The 26,588-nt window shown below is 43.3% G+C and overlaps 1 protein-coding gene across 5 annotated transcripts in view; it reads left to right on the top strand.

Annotated features, from left to right (window-relative positions):
- Prox1 (prospero homeobox 1) overlaps nucleotides 1-26,588 on the top strand; it is a 54,880-nt gene that overhangs the window by 8,900 nt on the left and 19,392 nt on the right. For 4 of the 5 annotated variants that reach the window (XM_005374722.2, XM_005374723.2, XM_005374720.2 and 1 more), the window contains exons 2-4: nucleotides 3,485-5,276; nucleotides 12,123-12,230; nucleotides 18,170-18,364. In XM_005374722.2, coding sequence (XP_005374779.1) covers nucleotides 3,552-5,276; nucleotides 12,123-12,230; nucleotides 18,170-18,364 — 2,028 coding nt within the window. In that variant the 5' untranslated portion in view covers nucleotides 3,485-3,551. The remainder of the gene's footprint in view (nucleotides 1-3,484; nucleotides 5,277-12,122; nucleotides 12,231-18,169; nucleotides 18,365-26,588) is intronic. The other variant, XM_013519987.1, reaches the window with a different exon arrangement.

The raw sequence follows: 26,588 nt of genomic DNA, 5'->3' as shown, positions 1-26,588 counted from the left end.
CTTTAGGATTCTCTGTGATAAAGAGAATGTCAGATAATTCAGATTCTATTGAAGACTCTTTGAGGTAGTTAAAAATCTGACTTGATCATATCTTAATGTTTGCTCTTATCTTTTTCTGAGAAGAATTGCTGTGCTGTCTATTGTGTAGGAGTTATTAAAGCACTTCTGTAGGTTTAGATGCCAACAGCAGCAACAAAATAATAATTGCAAATTATAGGTAGATTTCACATTAATTAAAGAGCATTTTATAAGAATAGAGCATATTTGCTTAATGATAATTTGGGTTCAATTTTCACATCAAATTTTTTTCTGTCTGCTTGCTGATATTAATATTCACCATTCTGATATGCTGATCAAAAAGCTTCATGTTGCCTGGTTACATTCATAATTAATGTTAAAGTGAAAATATTGTAAGAATCAATATTAATTGTTGTGACATTAAGGTTTAATACATATGTTGAGACATGCAGGAGTTTTTGAAAATCTGAATGGACAGGAAGGACCATATAAGTGATAAAGTCTTTGCTTAACGTTCTTTGGATTCTGAATCAGGAGATCATAGAAACACTTGGGAAACGTTTTTACATGATCTGATATATTATGATCATTTGATAGTGCATTTTATTATAGGGCAAATATTCTCACATGTATATATTGTTTATGAAATATGATGCTAGTGAAGTGCTGCATGAGCCAGTTATATTGTTTATCTTGTCTATAACCTCTGTGGGTCTCAACGTGCACCACCACTCTAAACTTTATTTCTAACTTTAGATCTAAGCTATAAGGAGAGCTATTTTCATTTGTGCCTCATAATATCATGCCTCATCTTGCTAGATTATATAATTTTTTCTTTTTTTTTTTTTTCCCCAGTTGTTCTGTCCTACTTGCTGGGCCTCAACTGGACATTTTACAATAAGGCCTAAAATTATTGAAATTCTCTTAGCTCAAAATAGAAAGAAGTCATAATTTGATTTAAAAATGCTAACTGCTTGAAAGACAATTGTGAAAGATCAGTTTAGCTTGATGAATTTGGAGAGAGTTACAGGATATCTTGTTCTTCATGGACTCAGCAAACATGTTTAATTAACACTTAGTCTCCATTGAGGATGAAAGCATCGTGTTTTTCCACCTTAGGAAGAGCCGGCCCTCTTCTTGGCTCCGGCAGGAGGCAGGGATGCAGCTGTTGATACCTAGGCTAGAAGAGAGGAAGTGTATTTGACGCAGAGGTCCATGGCGGTTGGGAAAGGAAGGATGCCTGGGATGACCTTGTGTTCATCAAGGACATGAGCATGTCCTTTCTGAGCCTCTGCTACATCTTCCCATGTCAAGATGGGCAGGAGCAAAGCCCAGCTTGTGTGTTAAGGTGAATAGGGGGAAAATATTACAGGAAGTTCAGTCAACATTTTGATTAGAGATCCATGTGCTTTGCTGATGATATTAAAGAGAAAAATATTTCTACTAAAAAAGAGATGATATTTTTAGATCATAAACTGTAGATTTGGAAGGTTCATATAGGTACAAAAGAACCTTGTCATACCCCCTAATTCAAATATTCCTGTAACTAATAGATATTTTAAATAATTCAGTCTTTTTCCTCTTCCTCTCACCTGACAGCTATACCTGATTTATCAGATCTAATGTGTCAGTGGAATATTTGTCACTGTATTTTTGTATTCCTGAAACCAATTTTATTAGTAGTATGTGAGGAGTCTCAATCATTCTGAATCCAATTTTGAACCCAATATTAAAGTTACTAAGACCTCTGTTTTCATCCAGAGTGCAGGACATTTTATCCTGAAACATAAAGGAAGTATTTCATCCTCAAGGTTACAAAAATATATGGAAAGAATTATCATCTGGCTTGCACGATGCTCTAAAACAGGCTATTTTAAAAACTATATTTTCATATAGACTCCAAGATCAAATACTGCATGATGAAACCTTTGCCAGGTTAAAAATCATATATATTGTTGCCATGTAAGCATTGAGCATTTTCTTGATTTTTACAGGTTATTTCATGCTGAAATTATGCCTATTTGCATGAATAGTCATTCTTTAAAACTAGCCACAGATGCAGTCCTAGGGAGCACGTAGATGTTTTTACAGGTGAACCGAGAGAGATGGGAGCCGTTCCAGACACTCTGCACGCTGCCTTTGGCAATAGAGCCTGTTATTGTGAAGATGTGTCTGTTAAGCGAACGTGAAGTTCAATATCAGATAAACCTGGCATGAAAATTTCTTTTCCATCTTCATCGTAAAATGTTAATTGTAAACAAAAAGATGTGACATCTTACATGGATACAAAATTTGGGGTCAGCGTTGCTAGTTAACAAGTCCCACAATATGTCAAGTGCCTTTTGTAAAGGGCAAGCAAGGATGTCTCTTTTTTATATTTTGTCCCCAAGAATCAAAGAAAGTAGCTCCCTTTCTCACATATTTGATTGATGTTTTATTTCTCTCTATACCTTTCAGTTGGGTTTTTGTTTTTGTTTTTCCTTTCCTTTTACTTGGCAGAGGAAATAAAATGCACAAATGCTGAGTGTCAGTTTCTTTAGGCATTTGGAGAACTATTTTGGCAGATTTTTACATAAGAAAACTAGTACCAAAGATGTATTTATCCTTGCCTCGTCCAATGATATATTATTCTATGTAGTGGTCTCTAAAATGTGACAACAGCCTTCTTTTGCAGTGAATCCAGTTTTCTAATAACTAAAGCCATCAAAAGGACAACATGAAAATTTAGAAATATGCTCCTAGTGACATTTAGATAGAGCAACAGATACCATCATCACATAAGACTTCAATAATAATAATGCGTAACTTTGCTAAATGAACAGACTTGTAAAATGAGGACTTATGCATTGACTTCAATGCTAAATTGCTCATTTATGTTTGAAAGGTGCTGACTGGGGTGTTCTTTTCATTTCACATCTGACAAAAATATTTTAAAATTCAGTAATAAAAGGTATGTGTTGAATATTTGCACTTACCTTGGAGTCTTTTCCTTTAGTAGCACTCAGACCACAATAATTTTAATGCAGACGTGGAATTTATCATCCAAATTTCATGCAGCCTCAAAATTTAACCTTATTTCTTAAGTATAGACCACTTTCATCTTCTTTTATAATACGAATCTCAAAGCCCAAAATTTAATCAATTGGTTGTCAGAGGCTGTGTTCTTATAATCTACTGTTTCTTCTGAAGATAAACAGTATCATTTTAGGCATTTGTGAAAGAGAATCATATTACTGGTGCTTAAGCAGTTTTTGCTTTTTTTTTAATCTTAATCCATCTTAAACCAGTGGAGCAGAAATATTTAAAAATGTTTCATTTCAAGCAGAGTGCATAATAAATTGCAATAATTGTAATGTGCCATAAATCCCAGAGCCTATGCATTTTGCATTTGATTCAGGATTGAGGTCAGGAAATTTGGAGAAATTTAAAGAAAATGATTCATCAGTCCTTTTGTTCTGTTGGCCAGGGTCCCGGGATTCTTGAGCTGTGCCCAGCTGACGAGCTTTTGAAGATGGCACAATAACCGTCCAGTGATGCCTGACCATGACAGCACAGCCCTCTTAAGCCGGCAAACCAAGAGGAGAAGAGTTGACATTGGAGTGAAAAGGACGGTAGGGACAGCATCTGCATTTTTTGCTAAGGCAAGAGCAACGTTTTTTAGTGCCATGAATCCCCAAGGTTCCGAGCAGGATGTTGAGTATTCAGTGGTACAGCATGCAGATGGGGAAAAGTCAAATGTACTCCGCAAGCTGCTGAAGAGGGCGAACTCGTATGAAGATGCTATGATGCCTTTTCCAGGAGCAACCATAATTTCCCAGCTGTTGAAAAATAACATGAACAAAAATGGTGGCACAGAGCCTAGTTTCCAAGCCAGCGGTCTCTCCAGTACGGGCTCCGAAGTACATCAGGAGGATATATGCAGCAACTCTTCAAGAGACAGCCCCCCTGAGTGTCTTTCCCCTTTTGGCAGGCCTACTATGAGCCAGTTTGATATGGATCGCTTATGTGACGAGCACCTGAGAGCAAAGCGTGCCCGGGTGGAGAATATAATTCGGGGTATGAGCCATTCCCCCAGTGTGGCATTAAGGGGCAATGAAAATGAAAGAGAGATGGCCCCGCAGTCTGTGAGTCCCCGAGAAAGTTACCGAGAAAACAAACGCAAGCAAAAGCTGCCCCAGCAGCAGCAACAGAGTTTCCAGCAGCTGGTTTCAGCCCGCAAAGAACAGAAGCGAGAGGAGCGCCGACAGCTGAAACAGCAGCTGGAGGACATGCAGAAGCAGCTGCGGCAGCTGCAGGAGAAGTTCTACCAGATCTACGACAGCACCGATTCTGAAAATGATGAAGATGGAAACCTGTCTGAAGACAGCATGCGCTCAGAGATCCTGGAGGCGCGGGCCCAGGACTCCGTGGGGAGGTCAGACAGTGAGATGTGCGAGCTGGACCCGGGACAGTTCATCGACCGGGCGCGGGCCCTGATCAGAGAGCAGGAGATGGCTGAAAACAAGCCCAAGCGAGAAGGCAGCAACAAAGAGAGAGACCACGGGCCAAACTCCTTGCAACCAGAAGGCAAGCACTTGGCTGAGACCTTGAAACAGGAGCTCAACACTGCCATGTCACAAGTCGTGGACACTGTGGTCAAAGTGTTTTCGGCCAAGCCCTCCCGCCAGGTTCCTCAGGTCTTCCCACCTCTCCAGATCCCCCAGGCCAGGTTTGCAGTCAATGGGGACAACCACAATTTCCACACCGCCAACCAGCGCCTGCAGTGCTTTGGCGACGTCATCATTCCAAACCCCCTGGACACCTTTGGCAACGTGCAGATGCCCAGTTCCACAGACCAGACCGAAGCACTGCCCCTGGTGGTCCGCAAAAACTCCTCTGACCAGTCTGCCTCCGGGCCGGCCGCTGGCGGCCACCACCAGCCCCTGCACCAGTCGCCTCTCTCGGCCACTGCAGGCTTCACCACCTCCACCTTCCGCCACCCCTTTCCCCTCCCCTTGATGGCCTACCCATTTCAGAGTCCATTAGGTGCTCCCTCCGGCTCCTTCTCGGGAAAAGACAGAGCTTCTCCCGAATCCTTAGACTTAACTAGGGACACGACGAGCCTGAGGACCAAGATGTCATCTCACCACCTGAGCCACCATGCTTGCTCACCGGCACACCCGCCCAGCTCGGCCGAAGGGCTCTCCTTGTCGCTCATAAAGTCTGAGTGCGGCGATCTTCAAGACATGTCCGAAATCTCACCCTACTCGGGAAGTGCAATATCCTTTTATTTTCCCCTTGAGGAACAAACAAAACAAAACAAAGCAAGAAGGTTGCCCCAAAGGCTAGCTTTACTCAGGGTATAGGGTGATGTAGATCAGTATCTTCTTAAGAATGCAGTCTTCCCTATTATGCAGTGTAACAGCTCTCAGCAGTGTACAGGTGCATTTCTGATTGCAGGAAAGCTTAGACCTACACGGTCTTTGCAACTTTCACAAGTTGTTAATTGCCTCCAGGAGCTGGTATCTGATGCCCTTTCCCAGGAGTATGTGTGTGTGTGTGTGTGTGTGTGTGTTTTCTTCTGCTCTTCCTGTACTCTCATTCTCTCCCTCTCTCTCTGAGTAGACTCACAGATTGCAAAAAAAAAAAAAAAAAAAAAAAACTCACTGTAAACATTGAACTCTCGCAGGTACTTCATAAAGATGGTGTGTTTTATTATACAGTAAGGAAAGAAGCCAGAGTTCGGATCTGTAAGATTCCCATTAAGAAGAATCCTCACCCTAAACCATCCGCAAACCTTCTTGTCCCCGTAATAAAGGCCCAATTAGATCTCAGGAAGAGCACTTTATTGGTGGGAAGCTGCTAAGCTGATGCAGTGCGAGAAAGGCAAGCATGAGTGAGGAGTTATTCTCGCTTTAATTTTGAAATGAGACTTTTTTTTCTTTAAGGAGATACACAGGTACTGATTTATTCAGACGGCATCGGCCTCTCTCACTCACCCAAAGTCTGTTCTTTGGGCCTGGTGCAGCTGCTTCTATGCATGATTAACCTCTGCTCAGCCATACACAGAAATCTTTTGTCCTAACATACACAAAGCAAATTATTTTGGAAAGCAGGGGAGCACAATTAAATATAAAACTCAGCAGTATTCGACTTAAAAATGGCTCTTTTTATGACTCCTTAGCATCCCGCTCCTGACCTTTATGTAGAGATGCCGATTATATTTTTTAGTAGACGTACCCTGAACTCTGGATATTTTAACTGATTTACTTTTCTCTGTCAATCAGTCCTTAAATATCTGAAGACTCTTGTGATAGTCTCTTGGGGTACAATAATAGCATTTGGGGACAGGTGGAGGCATGTTTCTTATATAATAAATTACCAGATGGATATAAAATTTAGCAATTAAGTTGGCTGTTACTAAATTGAGAATTTTGAGCAATCATCTTGATGACTAGAGACTGACATTTTAGTATCTGAGCCCACTCCAGAGGCTGCCACGTAAGTGCGAAGTCCCAGCTATGGTAGAAATGTTTTCCTGGGTCATCGTCCCAGCCAGCTCTCAGGGTAGTAGTGAAGCCTTTTGGTGAGGAGGATGAGCCACAGGCATGAAGCCCCTGGGGTGGTTAAACGTGAAGTCTCTTTGCATGCTGAGGAAGAAGAGGAGTCAGCTGAGAGAGAAAAGGGAGAGAAAGATGCTGAAGTGGTAGATCTGCGTCTTGGCTTGGTTACTGATGCAACTTCAACCTCTCGGGGGTCTAAAATTCACTGCACCAGTCATCAGGCTACATGACATGAAACACTGTGCTTTTCATTTTAGTATCTGAGCAGGCAGGAAAGTTTGGTCAAGATGATAGGAATGGAGATGGTTGGTGATGAGAAAGTTCAAGTGAGAAGACACAAGAAGGTTGGATGGGTTTTCCCCCTTCACAAGAAGAGCATCTCTCAAAGTTCAGGCCAGGCTGATGTCTAGCGCTAGACCCCGTTGAGAGATCCTTGAACTTCATTTTGGAACAAGTAGGAAAGTAGTAGTGATGTTAGGCTCTCCTCTCATGCACAGGGGAAGGGAGAGAGAGGGAGAGAGAGGGAATATGTGTGGACATGCATGCCCATGTTGGTGAATATCTGAAGCTAGGTTTTAAAGTTCTAAAACTCTTGCTCCTAATGCTAGTTTATGTTCTTAAACTTAGACTTCTCATTATCACAAGCTAATTCTAATTGTGCCTTTGTATTTTTTTTAAGTTAGTTTGATCTTCCAAGGGGGGGAAAACTCCAATCTTTTACATGCTTTAAGTGTCAGCCATGAACACATTGTCTCCACTCACTCTGTCTTTCTAAATCCCTGGAGGAATTTGGAGGATTTGAATGGAAAGAACTTCCTTCTTCTTGTGTACATGTCAAAGGCTGTAAAGAAAATAGTTACTCCTCCACAAGTAGCTTCTCCTGTGTCCTGCCAATAAGATCCTGTTGAGCAGGGGCGGTGGTAGACACCCATGTTTGTATGAAATGTCAGTGGTCAACACCTCGAGGTCTTTCCTTCATATGGCTGAATGCTTTGCGCCCCTTGTTGCAATGAATGACTGTAATTTTTGCTTTTTGACCTTCTCACCTCACTGCTTTCTCCTCCTTCTCCTCCACTACATTGTGCTTTTAACCATTTGGCTCATTGGTATATGGTTTCCCAGGAAGAAGATGGTAGGCTGGCAACCTTTTCTGTAGTTCCACAGTTCTGAAGCAGCGAAAATCCAAGTATTTGCTGGCACATTGGATTGGATCCACTTTGCTCCTCTCTCTCTCTCTCTGTATGGCAATGAGTTCCTGCCTTGATTTACCTAACATATACATATCCCACCCTTCTACACAATTATTTGGATGAACCATTACAGATTTCTCAAGCTCGGTTTGAAGAACTGTCTGGGCATCCCAGTGAGTGATATTTTACTCCATTTTTAGGGATACAGGGCCGTAGCTGAACCTGTTGTACAGTGATTCCTAGAAGAGAGCAGTGGAAATGACTTGAAAGGGTACACTAGAATTGCCAGTAGCACATTCCTGATTTTAGTTCATGGTTTTCCAAATTACTATAAATAATTTAATTCCTGAGGAATGATTCTGAATCCAAAGGGCAGCATCTGATTTTTGAACAAACTACCCAAGATAAGAACGGTTCAGCACACCAGCTTGTCAAATCAGCCCATTCTAAGTTGAGCACACTAAATATATCTGTGCTGTGGACAAGAGCACGGTCCCTCAGCACGCCCTCGAGGAGGAAGGAGGTCCTGGATGTGTGCACATTAAGCCGAATGTCAGTGCACCTGGTCAAAGAGCTCATGTCTTGAATATAAAAAACGTGTTCCTGTATCTTTGCAAATGAATCTATTTAACCAAATATTAAGTTTTATTCAAATTCCAAAAGAAACAAGACAGCCAATTGCTTTTCTTCGTGATGTTCCTTGTCACTCATCCTCTTTGCATCTCAAGAAAAATAGCCTTGTTTAGGCCTCAGCCATTTGCATACATCCAATTAAAGCACAAGAGCAGTATTATGAGCCATTAAGACGTGCAGGTGAAGAAGTCGAGCCTGTCCCCTTGGCGGTGAGCTTTTCCCTACTCCACCCTTAGAAAGAAGGTTGAAAACACTGGAAGTTTAGACAGGAGAGCTTTCTAAGGATATGAAATTAAAATCCAACTCCCCAAACATGGTTAGAAATGCATTTCTGAAATGTGAAACAATCCCCAGAAGTTGATCTGTTACATTTTTAGGAGCCTTGTGGGTCACTACGTTTTAGTGACCATAGTTTTAGTGAGAGGGAAGCATGTAGATTAATGACTTCTAATCACGTCAACCTATAGAAAAAAAAATATAAACTTTTTAAAAAGTTACATATTCCACCGGGGATGCTGAACCTCTCAGGGGAGTCACAACCTGCTCTGTAACTACCATGAAATGAGAGGGTTCGGCTCTTTGCTCCCCACTTTGGGTTTCAAGAGCAAGCCCGTAGAAAGCGTTAATCCAAGAATAAGGAGAAAACCAAAATTCTGTAGGCTTCAAAACGCTTTGGGAAACATCAACAGACCCAGCGCGTGTGCTCAGAGCTCTGCACAGCCCTTTTAGCCACAGTGTAGATTTCTCTGGGAAAAAAAGAATTTTCCTTTGCAGCCTTCACAATCTATTATGCTTCCATTTGCCTTTTTGCTGCTTCGGCTGCTCCTCTGGCTGCTGCCGTTTCGGTAAGGTTATATTGTGCTTGGTAAACAGACAACACTTAGATTCTCAGGTTGTTTGGACCCCACTGTAGGATCAGCTGCACTAGCCTGCTTCTCTGATCTTTTATATTCCCAAGCAGATGTCTTTCATTAATTTATGGATTTATCATCTTTTTTTTCCTTTTTTTCTTTCTTTCTTTTTTTTTTTTTTTTTTTTTACACCTGGCAGCTGTCTCAAGTTTCAGCAGTTATTGTCTATTTTGCATTACACATAGAATTGAATGTCATCTGTCTTCACAAAGCTATGGCTAAGAGAATTGAAGCAAAGCCACACGAGCTGCCGGGACAGATCTTGTTTGCGTTCCATCCCCCTCACCCCACCCCCCTTACCTCCTTAATATTTATTTGTGCTCATTTTCTTTCCTGGCCTTGAATGGAGCTTAGCTCGTGTTCGGTACAGCTGTATGTTTACTGAATCTCTTCCATCGTGAGTCATTGTGCGTGTGTAAGTATCCAGGAAACAGCTAGTGCTTTCTTGGAAGAACAGTTGCTTTTCAGCACAAGCACTTAAAAGGGAAATTAACCAATTGGTCAGTTCAGATTTATTTTGAGGAGAAAAAAGGAGGATTATCTAACTGTTGGCTTCTAAATGTTTCATTAGCTATTTTTAATAGTTTATTAGAAACATATATTTTATGGGAATTTTATCTTAATTACACAATGAACAAGAGATAAAGATTTATTCTGTGTTCCATTTCAATTGATCAGTTCCAAGTACTGCCAACAGGAAACATTTTGAAGCAAAAATGAACTTGAGAAATCCAAATCAGAATCATTTTTTTTTCCCATTAAGTAAAAAGACTCTAAATCCTGATCAAAACAACGGATTTTTTTTTTTTTTAAATAAAAAGAACTAAAACTTCTTAGCACAATGTAGATGAAAGGAAAGCTTCAGGAAGTTTTGGTAGCTCTATGCCTATCTGAGAAATGCAGCAAAACAGTGTATATTTTGCGCGAGACCAAATTTTGAAAGATTTGGGACTTAGAATTAATTAAGTGGGGATGAGGTTTGTTTTCATGGATTCGTCTGAAAGAAAAGATTAGAACCCAGATCTGAGAATATGTGTGGAAGTTTGGACTTGCCTAAAACTCTTATCGCAAGGCAGTAGGAGACAGCTTGCAACCATTATTTCACTTATCCATTTGGACAGATGGTCCTGAAGTGTGCCGGGCTCCTTTCGTCTTCCCTATCAGTCTAATGGAGGTTACGGGAGAGCCTTTCAGCCCTTTCCTTGGCACAAGAAGTATGTCAGTCATAAATTATCGTCTTTGTAATCATTAAGGACCTCAAACAAAAACACAAGTTCAGTTAAGCTGCTTTGGCTCACAGAGAAAAAATCAAAATTTCTTTCTTCAGTGTTTATTTTGGTTAAAACACACACACACACACACACACACACACACACACACACACACACAAACAATACTTGGCTTTGCTATTTGCAAACCAAGGTGATCTTTACTTAAATTCCATGGGATCTGGGAGGAAATGTTAATTGGACAAATTCTCAGCAGAATATTTGGTTAAACACTCTGTTATAAGGAATGAAGAGCTTATCAATATTAATTTGATTATGTGTCTAATACCTTTCTTGTTTCCCTTCATTCTTACCATCAGCCGTGCTAAACCTGACGGAGGTCACTGGGAAAGCTTTCTCTTCCCTAGCAGTGTTTATCTGACCTTTCTCCAGAAGGCGTGAAATTTCTGTTGGTTGGTTAAGGTGTGTTATCTCTGTGTATGTGTGCGTGCACATTTTCTTTTCTTTCCTTATTTTTCTCAGACTCTCCTTGAAGTGAGAATCCTTAGAGAAGCTTCTAGAAAGGACCCTTAATTGACCTTGTGGGGGCCCACATTGATTTTCTCCACGTGCATCTTCATTTCTGATAAATTATAAAGCCATTAATTTGCTGAGGAAATGGCAGGGCCAGGCTGCCGCACAGATGTGACCAGAGCCATCCCAGCTCCGAGTCGGCCGAGGAGTGCCAAGAATCCGGGCGAGAATCAGGAAGCCTGGATTGTTATGGTTAGCCTCACTTTCTCTTGGGAACTGTTTTAGTTGCCGCTGTTTACAGATTTAAAAGGTAATGATGTTTCCAGATAAATAGGCCTTCTTATTTGGGGTAAGTGGCCATTTATTGATCTGCTAACCCACATTTATTGATTTGTTAGCCCCAACTACTGTGTCACTCTCAAAGGAGTTAACTATAAATCCAGGACAGGCAAATTGTATTTGGTTTTGGACGGTTGCTTTCACAAAAGCGACACCCGCTCCCCGTTCTCTCTGCCAAAGCTACCCCTCCCAAGTTTTAGCTATTATTTTAAAGGAAACTGTTAAAAGGAGGTAGTAACAAGATAGGGAGCAATGGAGTCAAGGAGCCCCATTCAACTAGTACTGTATTAAAAAGTAAAATGTGCAGTTTACACAACAGTGTTCAGAAGAATGCATTTTAGATTCTCGCATGTGTCAGCAGGATAATTTGATGTGAACTGCAGAATGTGGAGAGAAAAAAAATCAGAACCGCAATTGCAAAGAAGGAGTAAGAGTCTTCTGATAAGGGTTGTGCGGCACATGTTGGGTACATGTGTCTCCTTAGCAACAAGTGAACATATGGATAGCATACGGACCTAGACCAGGGAAAGGCCTGGCCATCCTCCCCACCAAGTAGCTGAGAAGCTGCAACTAAACTGTACTTCCTGGCAGGCAATGGAGCAGGGCCATGGAGCTCCCGGCATCCCCAGGGCTGCTTGGTGAGGCCCCCAGACATTCTGGGGGTGAGCTGCTATGAGGTCGAGAGGGATAGCTTTTTTTGTTGTTCATGGTTTTTTTTTTTTTTTGCCTTAACCAATTGCATCCTACATGCAGGAAGGATTGTCACCCAATCACTTGAAAAAAGCAAAGCTCATGTTCTTTTATACCCGCTACCCCAGCTCCAATATGCTGAAGACTTACTTCTCCGATGTAAAGGTAGGGACTTTTATTATTATCAGATTTTTTTTTTTCATTTTCTGTGCATGTGGAAGTGATCTAAACTCTGGGAAGTTAATGGAGATGAATGTGGAATCTGCTTATGAATACACCTGTGTTGGAATGGGCTGAATGCACTTGTCCTTTGTCTAAAGGTGTGTGGGCAGAGATGCCCCTTGTGTGTGAAGACGGAAGGACTGGTGTCCCTCAGTCACGTGGCTTTCCAGCGTAGTCCGGCAGCCCTGGCTTCTGCCTTCATAGGTTTCAGTAGCTTCCTGGAAGAAAGTTCCGGTGGTGGCGGGTGGACATGCTTTAGAGAAGTCGTTCCCTCTCCACTGCGGCAGTGAACTGTTTCTGTTTTTGTTTCTGTTGGTTTCCCCATATTTGTGCCTATGAAAGCAAACTCTCGCACCTCTTTTCTGCCCTGTCGGAAAGGAGCGTACATTGAAATTCTCTATGCAGTAGCTGCTTAAAAACAAAAGTGATGATTGTCTCTTATTTACAACTTAATTTGTTGTTGATGTAGAGTACACTGAGCATAAGGAGAATGAATAAAGTGACAGATTCAGGACACATTATTCAAATGAGGATATGAAAGCTGTCGGCCCACAGCTGCAGCCTCCCCCATTCTACAGAATACGGGGACCTCCTGGTCCTGTGTGTGCGCATATGCATGTGTGTGTGTGCATGCGTGTGTGTGTGTCTGTGTCTGTGTGTGAGTTTTAAGTAATTGTTTGCATCAACTTGATGTTATGTTAATCATCTGTAACTTTTTAAAACATAGATTGGGTTTTGATGATAATGGCACACATGGTATCATTATCCAAGGAACTTGATAAACATTACATTAGCTGAGATTAGTTTATTAGGGTTGGGTGGTTCCCCCCACCCCTCTCTGCCCACCCCCATATGTACAAGCTCTTTCTGCCACTGAGAACTCGCAAGCTGCCAACCCAGGCGCACTCTTCACCAGTCCCCTCCACGCAGTGTGTTCTGCGTCCAGCGACCAAGTTGCTTCCTGGGCCCCATTTTGCAGGCCAACTCACTTCAGTTTCCTTCACTGATGTTTTATTTGGCCTTATCAGAAAAGTTCTGCTTCCCCTCCTGTTTGCTTTTGAATTGTATGTCAACCTCAGCCTTTTATCATGCTCCTTCCCTGGCTGTGCGCCTCAAGTGGAAGGCATGTTTTCCCCTCACTGAGCACCAGCGGACTGGGGCCAGGATGGAGGAGGCCGAGAAAGTCTGTAGTGTAAAGGGCTGGCTGAGATCGCATCCACACACAAAAGGCTGAGTGACATAGGAGGCCAGGAAAAGAGTCTGGGCTCTGTAGTGGGGATACCTGGACTAGACCTATGGAAGGGACATGGTCAGCTCATTGAGGACGGGGCAGCTTCTACAACCTGGTAGAAACTGGCAAAGTTTGTCTTCCAGCTCTTCCTAGCACTTTGGTTCTAAGAGGGATGTGGAAGAGGAGGGGCAAAGAGTTACTGTGCGCTCACACACACTCACTCACACTCACACCTATGTCCCTGTTACCTCTTAGTGTAGTAACCGCCAATGTTGTGATAATTAGTACGGTAGCTGATATTATTTATACAGCACCTTTCATCCAGAAGGAGGCCAAAGAGCTTTATAGACTGCACACCCAGGGCTCACTCACCCACCCCTGAAATGCAGCCACCTGGAAGAGAGGGAGCAGCAGCTCTCTGAGCTAGCACCCCTGCCCCTCAGTAGATGCAAACACCAGAATCATTCATGTTGTGTGTGCCAGTGTGCTGGGAGAAGGCACCCAGTGGGAAGGTTACTGACCTGCAACTTTACAAGTACTGTGCAGTGGAAACCAGTAAGAAAACATTCCCATTCCTTCAAAATGTATCTAGAAATTCAACTTTACAAAGAACTACCTACTGTGCTTAAATGACAGTTAAATATCTGGTTGAAGATTTTTTTTGTTTGTTTTTTTTCCCATACTGGGAATCAAACTCATGACCTCACACTTTCCAGGCAGGCGCTGTGCCGCTGATGAAGATTTTATTTTTAAATAATTGTTAGTGTTCAGGTTACAGATTCCATCCATGCCTTCCTACTGGAAGAGAAGGCTGCTAAGGTATATGTGAGTTTGGTTAAATTATAATTATCCTCTCTAATGGAGAGGAACCCTTTGGACATATAATACAAATCAGAAACCCACCGAAGGTCATTTCTCTTTTACTTTTAGAATGAATTATACATTTTAACTTTCCTAATTATATTTTTTATTTGGCCAGTAATAAATGAATTTGCATTTCCTGAGCTCACACTGATGAGAATAAGAAGTCGGCATGAAAGAGCAGAATAGTCCAGGAATGGTGGTCTAGAGACTTCCGGAAAGCAGTGACAGAATATTCTGAGACTTTGTTAGTGTTACACATGCTTCTGAATCTCAATGTTAGCAATCTGCGGTGTGTACAGGTGTACATAGTACACATATATAATACTGTAAGTAGTATGCACAGTCATGCTAGATATAGCATATTTATATCTTTATCTACCTATATAAATGTGGATACTCTTTGCAGGGTTAAAAGAGCTGGATAGTTCTCAGTATACACTTTAAAGCTTTATTTTGGTCAGGATTTAAGAAACCACTGCAGGACTGAATGGTCCCTAGAAATGAGAAAAGAGACCTTCAGATTTTATCAGCCATGAAATTCTGTATTGGGAATGTTGAAAAGGACATATTCATGTGTCTGTGGACCAAGTAATGCCTGTCATAGTAACATGAGCCTTGGTGTGATTGTGGCCACATTCATGGAAGATAATTCATAGTTCTACTAAAATTTACTTTTCCAAATTGGAAAGTCATTTCTGTTCAAATAGTGATCAGAAGTTAGTTTTGCATGTAAATAAACCACCAGGAATGGCATGGGCAGAAAGGGTTTCTTTTCAAAGCCATAGTGGGCGGTGATGCAAGATGGGGTTGGTGACTGGCCAGCTCAGAAGGTGAGTGGGGAGTGGAGCTGTGCCCTCTTGGCATTGTTTTCTAGCAGTGCACCCAGTGCCCAACTCTCCCCAAGAGAAGCCACTGGGGCAGGAGGTAGATGCCTTCCAATTAGCGAGGAACAAGGAGGTCGAGGGAAATCCTGTACAATCTGGAGATGTTGACCCAGTGAGTTGTTCTATGATGCTGGATACGAAGGCTGACTCCCAGCTCAACTTACTTTACCTCCTAGAGTCAGGATCTACGCAAAGTTCTGTGCTCTCACGGCGAGTCCAACTTAATTCCCTCACGGTGACATTTCACCAGACACAAAGCTCAGCTCGCCAGGGCTTCAAATCCTTTGAGAAGGGCAAGTGGGCAAAAGGGAGAGAGATGCCAGGGGTGGGTGGACGGCACTGCCTCTCTTGTTCACTCCTGGGTGCTGATTTTAATGTGCAAACTAATAACTCCTAGAGCACTAAGTACAACAGATTCAGTGTCATTTCAGCTTTGAAGAACAGACGCTCACAGCCTTTCAAGCCAGCAGTGTTAGATGATGTATCTCCTCCCTCCACCCCTTGAGTCAACCGCTGCCTAGCCAGATTAAGGTGTCAGGTTGATTTGTTTTATACATCTTTTGACCATGCTCATTGAATATTTAGGAAGTTTCTTCAGCCCATATTGAGGCTGAGATGTCCCGTGGGAAGCATTAATCAAAGTCACAGAGACTCGTACACTGTGGAAACACAGGCTCTTTATTGTAGCGATTAGTTTTTGCAGTAACACATTAACACACTACAGAGCTTGCCTTTACAGAACAATTGATCCTTTTCTTGTAAGCCACTACACAACGCGGGAAATTAACTCTTTCAAGTTTAACACTTTCCCTCCCCCAGCATGAATATCTAGAAAAGAGACGGCTTGCTTTGCTTTTGCTTTTTTGCCAGGAACAAACACTGAGAGGATTTCAGTCCCCTTCTGGTGGAGGGGAGCCCTGTCCCTCAGGCTGTGGTGCTGGTCATTTTGCTTGCCTCGTGTTCAGGGCCTCTTGTTTCTGTCCATTCTTTCTCTCTGGTATTTCCATTCTCCAACAATAAGCTTTAAATCTCCCTTTATGTCCCATTCGTAAATAATGGCAAGGGCACTTACTTTTTTGTCCTCCCCCATTAGGTCATTCATGACCATTCTAGAAAAAAAAATACCCTTCTATTTTTTCCTCTACAGTACTCTTGTCCATATGAGACAATGTCTTGTAACAATACAGAAGCCTAATCTCCATGTCAAAGCAATTTTCATTCCCCAGTGCACAGCCTGCTATCATTTTGTAATGTTTTGTTTCTTATTCTAAAAGAATTAAAAAGGAACAGTAAGCCGTCGCGGGGGCCTGTAGTCCTTATCTCAGTGTCTGGAAATTTGGACAGTGTATTTTACTGCTGAGATAAAATGGAAAGAACTCCAAGTTCAGCAAATCGTAATGGGTTTAAGTTCTATTGAAATCGGCAACCAGAAGATCAGATAACGGGGGTCCTTCAGTTGTCTTTTTAATCGGGTTCCCCGCGAGGCTGAATAGAGACAGAGCAGGCACACAGAGTGAAAATATAATTCTTGGATAGGTTAAGTACATGTTTGAACTCTTGCAAGCAGAAGCGATTTGCTGATGACTTAATCATTTTCTGGTCAATTATCTGTAAGGGCCCTTGCAACTCCATGGCAATTATGATGCAAGTTGGCCTTTTGGGAGGAACACCAGTCTCCCTGCTTCTGTTTCCTTGTTACTTCCATTCTCTGCCATAAATTTTCATTCAGTTATTATCTTTGCTAGTATAGAAACAACTTTCTGTGTAGTAATTACAGCCCCAATACACACTTTAGCTGTCATCTTGTTGGGGTCTGGATGTTCTCATGGCCAGTATTTGATAAGTGCTCTTTGTTGATTTTTGATGAATGTACATCTTTTTCTGGGGGCCCAGAAAAGGGATGACAAAAGGCAGGGGGTATCTGTCAGCCCGCCTAATATAAAGCTTTGGATTTATTGGTTTTGACTTGGCAAGTTGAGACACATCTGTCCTTTACACAAACAGAGGACTGTCAATAAGGAGGGTACCGTTTGCAGTGCACCCAGGAAGCCATCTTCATTGCAAAGGTCATCGAGAAACCTTGGTAAACAAAGTTTTAAAGCCTAGTCATGTTACAGCAACTTGGCATTTTAAAAAAATGTAATAAAGGCTGTGTCTCGGTAGTCTGGGGACTCTCTTAACCGTGCCTCCCAAGTGGCATAAGCACCAAAGGAAAGGAGCATGGATCGCATCCAAAGTTGGCTGCTGGGGGCAGAAGAATAGGTACCACGGTTGGAGCAGACCACATCAGAAGCTCATAGTGGGGGCAATCAGTAAATGGAGTTGGAGCCAGATGGGCATGGGTAGAGATCTGTGACCAGAAAACAAGCAGGCACCAGATTCCTCCTGTTTTGTCAGAGAGCCATTTTCCTGTGCTGAAGGAGTGGTTATATGACAGTGCGAACTCTCATTTTTAAACATGTAGATCACAAAAAATGTAGATCACACTAGTGGTACAGTGCTGTGGCTCACCGTCTTTCACACCTGAGAGTAACAGCTCTTCCTAGGAGTCTATGACTTGAATGAGTTTCTGTAAGAAGTGCGCAGATGCATTCTGTGCCACTGAAACATGAAAAGCAATGTTATTTTTAAAAAAGATATTCAGCTCAAGGAATATCAGACTTAGTGTGTGAGTTTTGCATTGGAAATGTGGAGGACCGTGATGGGATGTCCATTATTGATCCACGTGATAGCTATTCTCTACATATATCATTGCTTCTGCCTCTCCTACCACCATTTTGGTGCAAATGTTTGCATTTCCAAGGAAAGAGGGGAGGGAAACTTTAAAAATATGTCAAATGTTTAAAAAATAAATGAACAAAAATGGTGATATTCTTATTTTTATAAACATTTGAATTTAACAGTTCAACAGATGCATTACCTCTCAGCTGATCAAGTGGTTTAGCAATTTCCGTGAGTTTTACTACATTCAGATGGAGAAGTATGCCCGCCAAGCCATCAACGATGGGGTCACCAGCACAGAAGAGCTGTCTATAACCAGAGACTGTGAGCTGTACAGGGCCCTGAACATGCACTACAATAAAGCAAATGACTTTGAGGTAGGAACTAATCTTCATTTTTTTGATCATCTGCCTTTTACCTTATATAAAATTTGATTTTCTTTAGAAATGTTTCCCCATGGGTTTTTGTGATGGTTTCTTACATAACCACACCAGCAGTGGAACCAGTGAAGCAGCATTAGAGACCTTCCCATTAGAACCAGAGGGAGTGGACCCCCCGCCATGTCCAGTCCCATTCTTTAGCCCACCGGGCGACAGAAAAGAGAACTGAAGAATCCACAGAAAAGGGCAGCAAGGAGCAGATACAGAGTGACTTCTCATCCAGGGAAGAGGTCTTTGCTCTAGTAGGCCTTTTCCATACTTAGATTCTGAAGTATTAGTAGAGTTGATATATGTTATATGCAACGTAGCTACAAAAAAAATAGTTTTCTGAAAAAGTCTAGAGCTGCTAATAGAGTGATCCCATGGTTTCTAATTTGAATTGACGTTCATTTCCTGGGTAGCAGAAATGGTATGAGAACTTACTGAACATGTATCAGAAAAGATCCATCTTTGCAAGGGTGGTTTTATTTCTGTGTTTGTGGCTTGGGGAGGAGAGACTTGTGCATTGATTTTGTATGTGTGTATCTTCCCAAGCATGTTGCCTGTTCCTGTGCTCATAGACAGCCTTGTGTATATCTACAACATGCACATTCTAGATACATGCAAAGTAACGTGGACAATTCCCAATAAGCTGTACCCCTACCCAAGGGACAATGAAAGATGCAGAGCTATGAGTAAGGCATTTCTTTATAGGCTAATGCGGTGCCTCAGCAAACAGTTCTCATCGCCATGTGATGGGTCTCGATGGGACAGCACTAGAAAATCTCCCAGGACTCACAAAGGCATTTTGCTGAGCCCTGCGGGCTAAAGCAACAATAGTTGGAGGTGGGAATGTAGCAAGAGCTCTGCAGACCAAACCCCCAATGAGAAAGATAGACAGACGCTGGGTTAACAAAGTTGGTCCATTTATTGTGTCATCTTGATTAGACACTGTGCCACCCTGAGTGTAGGACTTTTTCCTCCTACACCTTCTTTTAAAGGGACCTTATGTTAATATTCTTACTTTGATTCTGCAAATAGGTAACTAGGAATGCCCAGAAAGCTCTGACTCATAGGAGAGTGGAGCACACTGGTGTGACCCTGTGAATAAAGGGACATGACCTCTCCTCATTTCCCATTTTTTTTGGGCTTTTTTTGGCCCCTCTCCTTAGTGTTCTGGCCAGTGCAGATCAGTGATGGGGTTTATAACGAACAAAGTGTGTAAGCTTAGCAACTGGGAAGTCATTGTTTTTCCTTGAAAATTTGAATGGTTACACTGTAAGCTACCAGTGTGTCTTTGCAATTCAAGACCAATGTATTTCTTGCTAAATATGTGGTAGATGAACTTTTTCTTTTGCTGAACATATTAAAAAGAGATATTCTTAAAGTACTGATCCACTATTCTAAAACTGATATTTTTTTAAGTCTCTGCTGTAACAGAGCCCCGGTTTATTATGTTGACAGAACAGAAACAAGTTTCTTCTAAAGCTAGAGAATGTGGCTAGACATTTTGGAGACATTTTGCTAAGAGCCTCGTTTCCTCCCTCCCTTTCTGATAAGTCTGTTACCTTCACCTTAAGCTAAGAGACTTCTGCTGTGTGCTAGTAAATTATTTACATTATATTATGACACAGATATTCACTGGGCAGCACACATCAGGCTTCATGAAAGAATTGCCTGCGATTCATCAGATGATTTCTGCATTTCTGCTGTATAATGTACTCAAGGCAACAAATCCTTAAAGTGCACATTAGGATTTGCAGGGTTGTTTAAACCTTACCTGGTTGGAATTTAATCCCCTTGTCTCTGCGCAAGGACCAAAATGACATAAACAGGGGACACTGGCATCAAGAGGTACCCAACAACCTGCTCCATTTAGCTTCATCTAAATCCTCCTCTAATATGATTAACATCTGATAGTTCTCTCTTTGTGAATCATATCCACTTCCAGCCAGGCCACCTCGCCTTTATCTGCAGTGTCTATTTAAAGACTGCCTTGCAAGGAGCTTGGGGCCTGGGCTGGAATTCTGTCACTTCTCATGTGACTTTGGACAAGTTATTAGACTGTGCTGGGCCTAGTTCTCCCATCACTAAGAAGCAGACCCTTTCCAGAAATGTGGGAACTATAGTTTTTAACTTAGCCTTGTGGCCTGACGCATTTATTATTACTATTTCGTTAGCAATAACAAAAGTCTCAGATAAAGGGACGCTTTGTTTTCTGTGCTGCGGAGCTGGAGGTCCCTGCTTAAGTGAGATGCTTAAAAAGCCACTGTCCCTATCACTAGAGCTTTCCCAGCATGGACTGTAGCTGTGATCCAAAAGTGGATCAGGCACCTCAAGCCAAACACCTCAACTGATAGCGTACGCTGTGCTTTTCTTTCCCACCAAAGTTTCTTAAGATCACATGAAGCAGGACTATGGGTTAAGTATGAGCAAGTGGAGGGGATGGCAAAGTAGAAACCCTTTTGTACGTTTAAATTTTCCAAAAGACCTAAGTGTGGTAGAAAGAGTGACGCTGCCTCTACCTGCTGCCCAAGGAGCCAGTTAGTGCAGTGGAATATATTAGCCCACCTGAGTATGAATGGGCCGAATAACAAAGTGTCTTATTGATTGCGCATTTACATTTCTTCATCAGTTGTTTATAGCAACAATAAAGCCGCTAACATTTATTGACTGTTTGCTAATGTTCCAGGCATTTTCTGAAGTGTTTCACCAATATTAACTTACTTACGTGGGCAATAGTAATGACATGGACATTAACAGAATGAGACACAGTCCGGTTTGATTAAAACTTTATTGTTTTGAAATTTATTCCAATCGGACCCGGGGCAAGTAGAGCCGGCGGTAAGAGAGTTGATGAAGATCTTTTCCTCTGCTAGGCATCCTTCCTTCCTTTCTTTCTCTTCTCTACCCCTAGGCTTTCGGCAGCTGTCTGCTCTGTCTCTGCCTCTGTCACAGCTTGCTGTGGCACCTCTGGCCCTGCTTGGCACCCACTCCCTCCGGTCCCCACTGCTGCTGGCTGTCCCGGCTGGAGAAGTGGCTGACCCCTGGCCTACGGGAAAATAAAGCAGATGGGGAAGGTTTATCACTGGCAAAGAGGGAGTGGCTTGCGTCTCTTCTGGACCCTGCGTTTCCTGGCTTTTATGAGTCAGAACCTTCTAAGTGACAGGAGAGCTTGTTCTGCCTTTTGTATCAGTTTACACAATTGCCAAGATTCTTGGCACAGTGTCCAGGCTTAGGGTGGTGAGAGTTTGAGATGTCCCAGGGGATGTGGAAGAAGAGACATTGAAGGGGAGGAAAAAAAAGGAGCAGCAGCAGCACACTTTTGGTTTGTGCAGGCAGGAGGGAAGCTGTGCGCCGGGCACGGGGCGGGGCGCCTGGCCTCGGAGTGCATGCTGGCAGAGGTGCGCCCAGGAGGGTGTTCCATTACGGCCGTGTCTTTCGCTCCTGCCTCTCACATTTAGTAGTTTGGCAACAATAAATTTGTCTTTCCAGGTGTGGTGGTATATATTTCCGTGCTTTGAAGAGCTTCCAAAATATTTTTTTCTTTTCTTCTTTTTTTTATGGAGGCGAAAAGGAGTTTTGACATTCCTTCCCAGTTTTTAAATCATTCTGATACTTCTGACTTTATGGGCAAATGAGTTGTTTTCCTTTCCCTTTTCTCCCCCGCCCTCTTTTTTCTCCCTCCCTCACAACTATAGCAGAGAAGGGAGATCATGGTTGCTGTCAGGTTTCTGAGGCCAGTTCAACAGTTGTGCAAAGAACTCAACTTACACAGCTCACAAAAGTTAAATGCACTGAAAAAGGAGTGCAAACCTGGAGGTTTGACGGCATTCCCCAGAGTGCAGCTGAGAAAGGGAAGTGGGGGATCTGGATATAAGTAGAGGGGAGCCTGGTGGGCACCTTCATCGGGCACATGGAGCATTGTTTCAGTCTGGGGTACATGACATAGCATCCCCACAACCCACCATGGAAACCCAAAGATCCCTCAGTGGTTGGTCATGTACCTGTGGGCAGAGTCCAGGTTGCTAGGAAGAATGACTAATGTCCCTCACCCTCAGGACAGGCCCGGGTTTGGGTGTGAAAGGTTTGGAAATAAACAGAATAGAGGAACTTGATTCATTCATCAGAGGGCTTGGAAATGTCACTCGGTAAGGTATGGATGGGAGTAGCATCATCTTGCTGGGAGATGTTCCATCTCAGCAACCAGGTGACACATGAGTCAAGAGGGGTCCTTCCGCTGACCCCTTCATGTATTCTCTCACTTTCTTCTCAAAAACAAAATAAAAAGCAGCACCCCTCCCACAGACACCCCCTAGCTGAGTATGTCCCCACGCACTTACCGAATATATCCTCTCCACCCTGCCCGCCCCCTTCCCTCTGGCTCCAGCTTTCCACCAAACCCACATTTAAGAAGATTTAATGTATTTGGAAGTCTTTCATTCACGTCGTCATCTCTTTAAAGAAGAATGAGGACAGGTGGATTTAGGAAGCGCTTTCTTCTCCTCCAAACAGATACTTAAACATGAGTGATCGCTTGGCAAACTGGCACGTGAGCGCAAACCTCTCGCTGCTCTTGGCGTCTCTTGGCTGAGCGGTGGAAGCGCTCGCATAACGCAGTCCTGGTGGGTGGCGAAGAGGAAGAGAAACACTTACCATTTCTTCCTCTGCCAGTCTCACTGTTGACAAGCCAAATTGATCTTTGAAGCGACTAAATGAATGTTCCCTAAATATATGTACACACATGGCTGTCTGGGAACGTATTCCTTTTGCAGTGATTGCCTGAAATTGAAGGAGAGCGCAGGACCCCCAGCAGGCTGGAAGTGGGGCTGCAGGGCTGGGGGCTGGGGGTGGCACCCCGAGGGAGCGCGAGGCTTCCTTTCTGTGCCACTGTCCTTTGAGAGTCAAGGTGTTCATCAGTATAATGAAGCGGGCCCATTGATTTATCATCTATTTGGTAATGTCATTGCATTTTTAGCTCCCTGTGTCTTTTTTGTCATTGGGTTATATTCAAGCACAGTAAGAGCAACTTTAAAACCTTCTTACTCAACAGCTTTATTAGTTATAGCATTCCATGACCTTTCTCAACATTCTTAAAGAAAAAGATACAGCGTAATGTCGCTTTACTTTGCTTATTGTCCTTTGTTGGGTGAACAAAGCATTTTCTACACTGGCTATAGCACATAATTATACAGCTTTCAATAGCAGTGTCTTGGCACATATCAAAGTTCAGAGGAGCCTTTAGAAAAAAAAAAAAAGATGTTTTGTGGCAGCCTAGGGAGGGTCTCATCTTTCCTTCAGAAAATAGTTCAAGGCTCTTCTGTCAAGCTTCCCTACTTAGAGCTTTTTCTCCTCCTGCTTCATAAAGTTTAAAGGGGGTTCAGTGGAGTTCTATGATCTATTTCCTTTGAAAGATTGTTCCTCGGCACAGAGAGGCCCTTTGACTTCAAGAGTTCGCAGATCCATGTCTTTAGGTATCATATGTCTGACCTTATCAGTTACTCCATTTAATGTAGGAGAAAAAGTCTCAACTCTTTGTGTTTGTCTGTTTTGCCTCTGTGAAATGATTTGGTGAAAAGACCATCCTTTTTAACACACCATGGAGAGCCCGTTTCTGACTGTAACCTACCCTGTGGCTTTTCTCTCTTTAAAAAAAAAAATTGTCCTTGTGTTTTGTGTATGGATGAGTTCACAGTGAGAATAGAATTATACAAGGGCAGGCGCACACACAAAAAAATCTTTTGCTCTCCTCCCTCACCTCCCGCACACAACCCCCCTACCCCCGATGATCTATCGACTCTCTCGCTGGCTGTACCCCAACAGGCGAAGCATTTAGCAAACACAGAGGGGGCGGCTGGGGTGCCGGGCCAGCAGTGGGCTTTGCCTTGCTCCAATCTACCCCTAAGGCCTTCGTAATTAATTGTGCTTCAGGGATGAGGCAAGTTCAGAGACAGTGTGCATGCGTGAGGGATGGCTATTGTGTGACCTTCGGTTCCCCTTGCCTCGCCTCTTTCTCTTTGCCCCACAAAGGGTTATCAATGGGACAGGGCGCATGAGTTCCCTTCTGAGAGCCACCAGAGGTGGCTGGAGTGCACCGTGGGATGGGATCTTTGTGCTCCGCGCATCCTGGATGCATGGCTGGAGGAACTCTAGCAGCCCATGGAAATCAACCCTGTTTACTTCGTCCGGGTTAAACAAACTCATTTAGCAAAACCAAAGCTTGCTCCAAGTTGCCGATCTTTCCACAGGACAGATAACATTTTCAAATACATTCGCTCCTTTCCCCCCCAGATGGTATTTAGCTCTTAACTCTGGTTCTCTGTGAATCATAGGGCAGAAGTGTTCACTCATTTCTCTGCAAAGCGTTGATGCCAGTTTGCAACAATAAATGTTTTTGCAAGCGTTTCTTTCCCAGCAATGCACTGGAGTTTAATTCTTAAAAAGAGATTGTTCTACTTTAAAAATCTGCCTTAAGCCAATCTTCAGGGCTGTTTTGTAACACGACATAAAACAAATACAATCTGTCCCCATCCCCTCCCGTTTTTGGCTGAGATACAGAATAAAGCCGCAGTGTGGAGACAGCTCTCAGAGAAGTCTAGGAAAAGGACGAGTGTCCATTAATGACCATTATACCACTCTTTCTGTTAAATAGGGTGAAGCCAAGAAAAACAAATACAATCATTCTTCCGAGGGGCCATTGAACTAGCAAATTAGTAAGGTTAAAAATAACTCCAGAGTCGCCTCGCGGCAGGCTCAAGGCTGAAGAGGACCATATTTAAAGGAAATCTGGGTACCTGACTTCCTGGGGAGGGAGAGACCCTCGGGATGGCCACAGCCCGCTCTGGCCCTTGTGCTCTTTGAAAACAACAGGCCTTCTGGTATGGAAAGACAACCTGAATTTGGAAGTTGACACAACTAATATAGTCATACCAAAAAAGGGGGTCATAAAAAATTAAAGTTATTCTTATGAATCTTTCATGAGAAGCAATGAAAAGGGACACTAGTGTAGCCAAGTCCTTTGTGCTTGGAGCTCTTCTTCCGGGCTCAGAGCTATTGTTCTTTCAGCTCCTCAAACAGACTTTCACTTTCAAACTGACAAAAGTCACTTAAAAGCCAGACAGCTGTACTAACACACCCACCTTACTGCGCGGGAGCCACCGGCAGGTGACAGGGCCCTGCTGGGAGACCTTGTTTCAAATGAGCAGGGGCGGCTGCCTCAGCCTTGTGGCTGCTTTCTTGCTCACTTTGAGGTGGCCCATTTAGTGTTAATTTGTGTCCCCTCCCCGCCAGGTTCCTCAAAATATTTCTTGCATTTTCTTCACAGTCTGAAATATGGACGTGAGGGATGCCGAATCCACCTTAGATCGTGCAGTCAGGTTCATGCAAGTTACAAGAGCAGGGAAACTGGACTCACAAAAGCTCTCTGCTGAAACCTCCTTGCCTTGCTCCTCTTTATTCAGCCTCCTGCGTGGAGCCCTAGGCTCTCTGAAGCTTTGCGGATTTCTTTTGCCTCATTGGAGGAGCTGGGGTCGGGTGGAGAAGGCCCAGCAAGGATGGGCCCGGCCTCACCTCGGGGTCTGCACACAGAGGCGCTGCCTGCGCCCGGCCCTCGGGGCCGCAGCCGTTCCGGGCCAGGCAAGTCCTCCCCGTGTGTGTATTACGGGCCTTCCCTCCCCTGTCACCTTGTGTACAGTCTGGTCTGTGACACTGATGGTGATTATGTCATTATTTTGCTCTGGGGGCCCTGGCACATCTGCAGAGCCCAAGCACATCTTCTTTGTTGCGCTGGCAAACGTCCCACACCGCAAATGCTTCATTAGCCCCGCTGCCGGCCTCCTTGCCAGACGCGAGTGCCCAAATCCGGGCTTCTTTCTGCCTCGTTCTTTTGTGTGGCTGATGATCATGTATTCATCTTCCTGCTTCTTCCTCATTCTCCTCGACTTCTGAACTCCAGATGGCCCAGTTTTCTTGCCCAAATCACTCCGAGGTCCACAATGAGAAGTGAGGTGACTCTTCACCCCTAAACCCACCCCCGCCCCCGCACCACCTTTGTGACTTTATCATTCCTCACATGAACAGAGGCTTGGAATAGCTCCCCACCTCGAGGATGAACGTTTCCAAACTTGCAATTTGAAAAGACACCGAGCGCTTGCTTCCAGTGTGTAGCGGGAGCCGGGGCGAG

The sequence above is a fragment of the Chinchilla lanigera genome, unplaced genomic scaffold (assembly GCF_000276665.1).
Source record: "Chinchilla lanigera isolate Chin_1 unplaced genomic scaffold, ChiLan1.0 scaffold00005, whole genome shotgun sequence".
Lineage (NCBI taxonomy): Eukaryota > Metazoa > Chordata > Mammalia > Rodentia > Chinchillidae > Chinchilla > Chinchilla lanigera.
This window is presented reverse-complemented; position numbering and strand designations above follow the sequence as displayed.